Source organism: Populus euphratica, unplaced genomic scaffold, assembly GCF_000495115.2.
Source record: "Populus euphratica unplaced genomic scaffold, PopEup_1.0 scaffold107.1, whole genome shotgun sequence".
NCBI classification, from domain to species: Eukaryota; Viridiplantae; Streptophyta; class Magnoliopsida; order Malpighiales; family Salicaceae; genus Populus; species Populus euphratica.
In genome coordinates this window covers 522930-530613 of record NW_011499994.1, presented here as the reverse complement: position 1 = coordinate 530613, position 7684 = coordinate 522930, and the positions used below count along the sequence as shown (strand labels likewise).

General features: G+C 36.2%; 1 protein-coding gene across 1 annotated transcript; it reads left to right on the top strand.

The window, feature by feature from the left end:
- Positions 1–2027: 2027 nt before the first annotated feature.
- On the top strand, positions 2028–6178 carry LOC105140556 (splicing factor 3B subunit 1-like). Its single transcript, XM_011047425.1, has one exon. The coding sequence runs from the start codon at positions 2163–2165 to the stop codon at positions 5955–5957; it is 3795 nt and encodes a 1264-aa protein (XP_011045727.1). The 5' UTR covers positions 2028–2162; the 3' UTR covers positions 5958–6178.
- The last annotated feature ends 1506 nt before the right edge of the window (positions 6179–7684 follow it).

Sequence of the window (7684 nt, the reverse complement as noted above, 5' to 3'; positions counted from 1 at the left end):
TAACGCTTTTTAAGAGATGGGACTTGGACACCTCAAGCTCCAAGTTTCTCTCTTCCATATTTGTTTTTTTCAACTCTCTTTCTACTGTTTTTTAATACAATAGAGACAATGTTTCTTTATCTATTGTTGCCATAAAGAGGAGTTTGTGTTGTAGTATGTAATTGATCGTTAATTTAAAAGGAAAAAGAGCCATCAATTTTTTCTCAATGAAGAAATAAGTGCGACAGATGAAAGAAAAAGGAGGATGTCATTAGTGAGGGACACTGCTATCATTGCCTAAAGATCAATGTGGATATGGCAACTATGTATGCACTATGTTCCCCGATGATAAAGAAGATAAAATGAAAAGGGAAGATATGACAATCAATTTTTTTCTTAGAAAAAAGATAAAAAGGCAAGTTTTGTTTGTCAATGGTATTTAGAAGAGTGAGCTGTCATGATTGGAAGAGATGTAGGGTTATTGAGTGGGAAAATATGGTCGGTAGTGGATTTTATTGGTAGAGGTTGTCAATAGATTAGGATAAAGATGGGGTCTTTGGTTCTCGAATGTCAAGCACAGTTGTGGGTTATAGAAATGAGGGAGATGAGAGGCTATAGTTCTAGTTGGGTTTGTTGGTTGGGTTTTATGGCAGTGTAATGACTTGGTTGTTATGTTGGCATGATGGTTTGATGGTGGAAAAAGATGAAAATTAATGGAAATAACAATAAAGATGATGGGTGCAATTTATTTTGATCAAATATAAAAGATTGGGATGAGATTTTACTAGTTTAAAGAAGAGTCGACTAAGAGAATAAGATAAAAGATGGTGGTTATTAGGTGGAATTGGGTCTATTGGGAAAAATAGCTTCAAGTGGCTAAAAAAATTTGATTTAAGAGGAGAGACAATGGATTTGTGATGGTTTAGTGAAAAGAAGAGCTCCTCAATCATTCTTTATTCTCTATTGTGAGGAGTAAAATGGTACAACTATTGGTAAGCTTATGGGAGAGAGGTTGGCTTGTCAAGGTGTTGGGTTTGGGCGACTTAATATTGTAAAGATAAGATTTAGATTTTTTGTTTTTTTTTTCTTTTGAGAGAGTGTATAGTGGAAAGAATTATTTAATTGTGTGTATTTTTTTTTTTGGTTAATGCTATAACTAGTTTCTCTCATTTTCCAATTTACTTGTGGATTCTTTTATTATTTATAGGCAAATTAATATTTTTTTTACCTCTTAATTGCTTGGTCTCCAAACAAATTTGGTGACCAAGCAACTCAAAATCACTTTAGTCCTCATATTTTTTACACTTTTGATTTTCATGTTCATATATAATTTTTTTTATTGTTTTATATTTTTTAAAAAAGATAATATCACTATCGACTCATTAAGAAAAATAAATAATAATTTTAAAATGAGTTTGTTAAAAATACATTTTTGAATTGTAAATTCTTTTAAAAAAACATTGAAAATATATAAAATAATATAAATACATCAAAAATATTTTTTTAAAGTTTTTTTGTTGTTTTTGGCTAATTTATTTTTAAAAAATGGGAGATGATACCAACATTGAAGCATTATTGCATAACATTAATCAATTTATAGAAATGTTTTCTTTTATTCATATTTATAAAATTTATTTTAATATATGTAATTGATATAGAATTGATCTATTAATTTTTTTTTAAAGAAAAAAATAACTTGTCATCAAGTGAATTTACTGAAAAAGTTATAATAATATAATTAAATAATATATTTAAAACTCACTTTAAGATATAAGGATAGCTTGAATACTTACCTCATCTCACTTAAATTTTTTCATAATTTTTCAACATGTATAAAATATGTAAATTCTTATTTTTTATAAGCATGTCAAATCTTATATTTTCTACGTAAATATATAATTGGACTTCAACTAATTAAAAATTAGTGCTCGAAGTTATGTGGAAAAAAAAAAAACACTATCGTGAGAAGCATCGATTAAAAAACAAGGTACTCATAAAACCTAATGGGCCAACAAAACCTAGCCCATAACTAACAACTAACTCCCAAAATATCCAAACACACTGCCCTCCTCTCTCACCCAAAACTCAAATCTCCACTACAATTCTCCAAAAACACACTCAAATCAAAATCCGACAAATTCCCATTTCATTTCAGCAAAAACCCACAAAAAAACCCTAACAAAATGGATCCTGAAATCGCCAAAACCCAAGAAGAACGCAAGAAAATGGAACAACAACTTGCCTCTTTAACCTCTTTAACCTTTGATCGTGACTTGTATGGTGGAGTCGACCGTGAGGCTTATGAAACGTCGATTCCAGCGACCGATGATGAAGAACCCGACATGGGCCTTAACGAGGTTGCTCAGAGACTCGCTTCGTATACTGCACCGAAATCCGTTCTTAAAGAAATGCCTCGTGGCGGTGATGATAGCGAAGAAACTGATGGGTTTAGGAAGCCATCGAGAATTATTGATCGCGAGGATGATTATAGGAGGAGGAGATTGGATAGAATTATTTCGCCGGAGAGGCATGATCCTTTTGCTGCCGGTGAGAAGACGCCGGATCCCAGTGTGAGGACTTATTCGGATGTTATGATGGAAGAATCTTTGAAAAAGCAGAAGGAGGAGTTGTTGAGGAAGATTGCCAACAAAAAGAAGGAAGAAGAGGAGGCGAGGGCTGAAAAGGAGGAAAAGGTGGCGAGTTCAGTGCCTAAAAGGAGCAATAGGTGGGATCAATCGAAGGAGGATGATGGGAAAGTGGTTAAGAAGGCGAAGACAGGTTCGGATTGGGATTTACCTGATGCTACACCGGGAATTGGGCGATGGGATGCGACACCTACTCCGGGGAGGATTGGAGATGCTACACCTGGTGCTGGGAGAAGGAATAGGTGGGATGAGACTCCTACACCGGGGAGAGTGGTTGATTCAGATGCTACTCCTGCAGGTGGGGTTACGCCAGGGGCTACTCCTGCTGGTGTTGCTTGGGACGCTACTCCTAAAGGAATGGTTACCCCTACCCCGAAAAGGCAAAAGTCTCGTTGGGATGAAACTCCTGCTAGTATGGATAGTGCGACTCCTGCTCTTGGGGCGGTTACTCCTAGTCTTGGTGGTGTGACTCCTGGACCTACTCCTCTTGGTGCAATTGATATGGCTACTCCAACTCCGAATGCACTTGCCATGCGCGGGGCAATAACGCCTGAGCAGTATAATCTGCTGAGGTGGGAGAAGGATATTGAGGAGAGGAATAGGCCATTGACTGATGAGGAGTTGGATGCTATGTTTCCTCAAGAAGGGTACAAGATTTTGGAGCCACCAGCTTCTTATGTGCCTATTAGGACACCAGCAAGGAAGTTGTTGGCTACCCCAACACCAATGGGCACTCCTCTTTATTCTATTCCTGATGAGAACAGAGGGCAACAGTTTGATCTAGGGCAGGAGCCTCCTGCTGGGTTGCCATTTATGAAACCTGAGGATTATCAGTATTTTGGTGCTTTGTTGAATGAGGAAGATGAGGAGGAGTTGTCCCCAGAGGAGCAGAAAGAGAGGAAGATTATGAAACTTTTACTGAAAGTGAAGAACGGGACACCTCCACAGAGGAAGACTGCTTTGAGGCAGTTGACGGATAAGGCTAGAGAATTTGGTGCTGGGCCATTGTTCAACAGAATTTTGCCACTGCTTATGCAGCCTACCTTGGAGGATCAGGAAAGGCATCTTCTGGTTAAGGTGATTGATAGGGTTTTGTATAAATTGGATGAGTTAGTTAGGCCTTATGTTCATAAGATTCTTGTTGTTATTGAACCACTCTTGATTGATGAGGATTATTATGCCCGTGTGGAGGGGAGAGAAATTATTTCTAATTTGAGTAAAGCAGCTGGTTTGGCCACTATGATTGCTGCTATGCGTCCTGATATTGATAATATTGATGAGTATGTTAGGAACACAACGGCAAGAGCTTTCAGCGTTGTCGCTTCAGCTCTCGGGATTCCTGCATTGTTGCCCTTCTTGAAAGCTGTGTGTCAGAGTAAGAAATCCTGGCAAGCTCGTCATACTGGAATCAAAATTGTTCAACAGATTGCTATTTTGATTGGCTGTGCTGTTCTTCCCCATTTGAGGTCTCTTGTGGAAATCATAGAACATGGTCTGAATGATGAGAATCAGAAGGTGAGGACTATCACTGCCTTGTCCTTGGCTGCTCTTGCTGAGGCTGCTGCCCCATATGGCATTGAAAGCTTTGATTCTGTTCTGAAGCCATTGTGGAAGGGCATTAGGTCACACCGTGGCAAGGTCTTGGCTGCCTTCTTGAAAGCAATTGGTTTTATTATTCCTCTCATGGATGCTATGTATGCCAATTACTACACCAAGGAAGTCATGTTTATTCTGATACGTGAGTTTCAATCACCTGATGAAGAAATGAAGAAGATTGTGTTGAAGGTGGTTAAGCAATGTGTGAGTACAGAGGGCGTGGAGGCTGAATATATACGTTCTGATATTCTTCCCGAGTTCTTTAGGAACTTCTGGGTTAGAAGGATGGCCTTGGATAGGAGAAATTATAGGCAACTCGTGGAAACAACTGTTGAGATTGCTGACAAGGTTGGTGTTAAAGATATTGCTGGCAGAATTGTTGAGGATCTGAAAGATGAGAGTGAACCATACAGGCGTATGGTTATGGAAACAATTGAGAAGGTTGTTGCGAACATGGGTGCATCTGATATTGATTCTAGGTTGGAAGAACTTTTGATTGATGGCATTCTCTATGCTTTCCAAGAGCAGACCAGTGATGATGCTAATGTGATGCTTAATGGGTTTGGTGCAGTTGTCAATTCTCTTGGACAGAGGGTGAAACCTTACCTTCCCCAGATTTGTGGTACCATTAAGTGGCGCTTGAACAACAAGAGCGCTAAAGTGAGACAGCAAGCTGCTGATCTTATTTCAAGGATTGCTGTTGTCATGAAACAATGTCAGGAGGAACAACTGATGGGTCATCTTGGTGTTGTGTTGTATGAATATTTGGGAGAAGAATACCCTGAAGTTCTTGGATCAATTCTAGGAGCTCTCAAAGCAATTGTCAATGTCATTGGAATGACCAAAATGACTCCTCCTATTAAGGACTTGCTTCCAAGACTGACACCAATTCTGAAGAATAGGCATGAGAAAGTCCAGGAGAACTGTATTGACCTTGTTGGTCGAATTGCAGATCGTGGAGCTGAGTTTGTTCCTGCCAGGGAGTGGATGAGGATTTGTTTTGAGCTTCTTGAGATGCTTAAGGCCCACAAGAAGGGCATTCGGCGTGCTACTGTGAACACTTTTGGTTACATTGCTAAGGCCATTGGACCGCAGGATGTCTTGGCGACTCTGTTAAATAACCTCAAGGTCCAGGAGCGCCAAAATCGTGTTTGCACAACTGTTGCCATTGCTATAGTTGCAGAAACCTGTTCACCTTTTACAGTCTTGCCTGCCTTGATGAATGAATATCGTGTCCCAGAGCTTAATGTGCAGAATGGTGTCTTAAAATCCCTCTCTTTCCTGTTCGAGTACATTGGCGAAATGGGTAAAGACTATATCTATGCAGTGACTCCATTACTTGAGGATGCACTCATGGACCGAGATTTAGTTCACAGGCAGACTGCAGCTTCCGCTGTTAAGCATATGGCTTTGGGTGTGGCTGGTTTGGGTTGTGAAGATGCATTGGTCCACTTGCTTAACTATGTGTGGCCCAACATATTTGAGACTTCCCCTCATGTGATAAATGCCGTCACTGAAGCCATTGAAGGAATGAGGGTGGCCTTAGGTGCTGCTGTTGTGTTGAACTACTGTCTTCAGGGGCTGTTCCATCCTGCCCGGAAGGTCAGGGAAGTATACTGGAAGATATACAATTCACTGTATATTGGTGCACAGGATGCTCTTGTGGCAGCTTATCCTATACTGGAGGATGAGCAGGATAACGTCTATAGCAGGCCCGAGTTGATGATGTTTGTATAAACTGCAGTTAATTTGGCAGTCAGAGAGTATCAAGGGAATCATCTAGAACATGTGCTAGGCCTTTTTGTTTTTCTCTTTGGTCGCTGTAGTTTGACTGATATCCATATGCAATCTTAGACTGGATTAAACTCTGTCTTTGCTCTGGTTTTTTAGCTTGTTTTCTTCTGGATCATATATGTGTAATAGTACTGCTATGAAATAGAATCCAATCTTTCTTGAGATCTCAAGCTTCCAGTGTGCTCTTCCTGGTACATAAAAACAAAACGTACTTGTACATGTTTTGATGGAGTTCAGGTGTCATGATTCAGGACACCATTATTGAGGCATTTTGTGTTGTCTTCTTGGGCGTTTGGTGACCCGATACGATGATAGTCCATAGTTGGCACCACCTGCTTGTTATGATGGTAGCTGTGTGTATGCCGATATCATGTCTTTTGGCTCTACAGATCCTTCAATGCCTTCTAAACGCGCAGCGCAATTGAAGTTCACTTGGATAGTGTTTAGGTTGGATAGTGCGTGCGTGAGAGATGAGGTTTCTTTATTATTATTATTAAAATTTATATAAAAAATATATATTTATTTTAATTTTCATGAGGTTTGATTTATGCTTTAAAAAAATAATATTTTTTAAAAAAAGTCAAAAACACATAATATAAGAAGATAATATTTGTTTTTGTGTTAAATAGTTCTTTTTTAAAAAACATTCTAGTTTAAAATTATTTTTTTATAATTTTGGATTATTTTGTTATATTAATATTAAAAATAAATTTTAAAAAATAAAAAATATTTGAAAAAAAATAAAATGTATCAAAATTAAAAATAGAGTATAGAACTAGACTATATTACCTCGTAGAGAGTTTTGAAGGTTTTATTTTTAATGTATTTTAAAATAAAATAATATTTTTAAAAATAATATGTATTACAATCACAATGAATTATATAAGTAGAGTATATTACTTACCAGAGAGTTATGAAGGTTTCGCTTTCACACACCATATCGCTCATGCTTCCACTGAAGATTTCTAAAAGTATAGCTGGCAGTAACAGTACTTCACTATAATTGATGGATGCAGAAATATAATGAACACATAAATGCATATTGCATAGTTGACACAATTTGTAGCGTTCAAAATTAATTAAGTATATATATATATATATATTATTTTACTAAAAATATATGATTGTGTATAATTTTTATTCAAAATATTCTTAAAAAATTATTAAAAAATCTTACTTTCCTATTTGATTTGATATATAATAACTTGATTTATTTATACAATTAAACAAAAATTTATACGTTGCCAAAACATAAAATTAGGTATGTATTGCGAAACAAGATTTAATGATTTGATATTTTAAAGGTTATTTTTTATTTATTTTTAAAATATTGTTGAAAAACATTTGTGGTACATTTAAACTTAATTTAACATAAATTTATTTTTTATAAATTTCAATAACAGATGAAGGAGATTTGAGAATTTTTAAGAGTTTTTTTTATTTGAAATGCTTATCTTAAAAAAAAATTGTATTTTCAAGAATTTTTCTTTTGTCTAGAATAAGGTATTTTATTTATAGAAGTTTGCAGGGATTCTCATATTATTTTTCAATGTCATATAATATTATTATAAAATATTTTAAATATCTTCCATTAACCAAAGATTTATTTATTTTCGTTGTTATTTATTATAAATTTATTTTATTTTTTATGTAAAACTAAAATAAAAATA

Coding starts and splice junctions, on each gene's coding strand:
- LOC105140556 (XM_011047425.1), top strand. CDS start 2,163: ATGGATCCTGAAATCGCCAAAACCCAAGAAGAACGCAAGAAAATGGAA.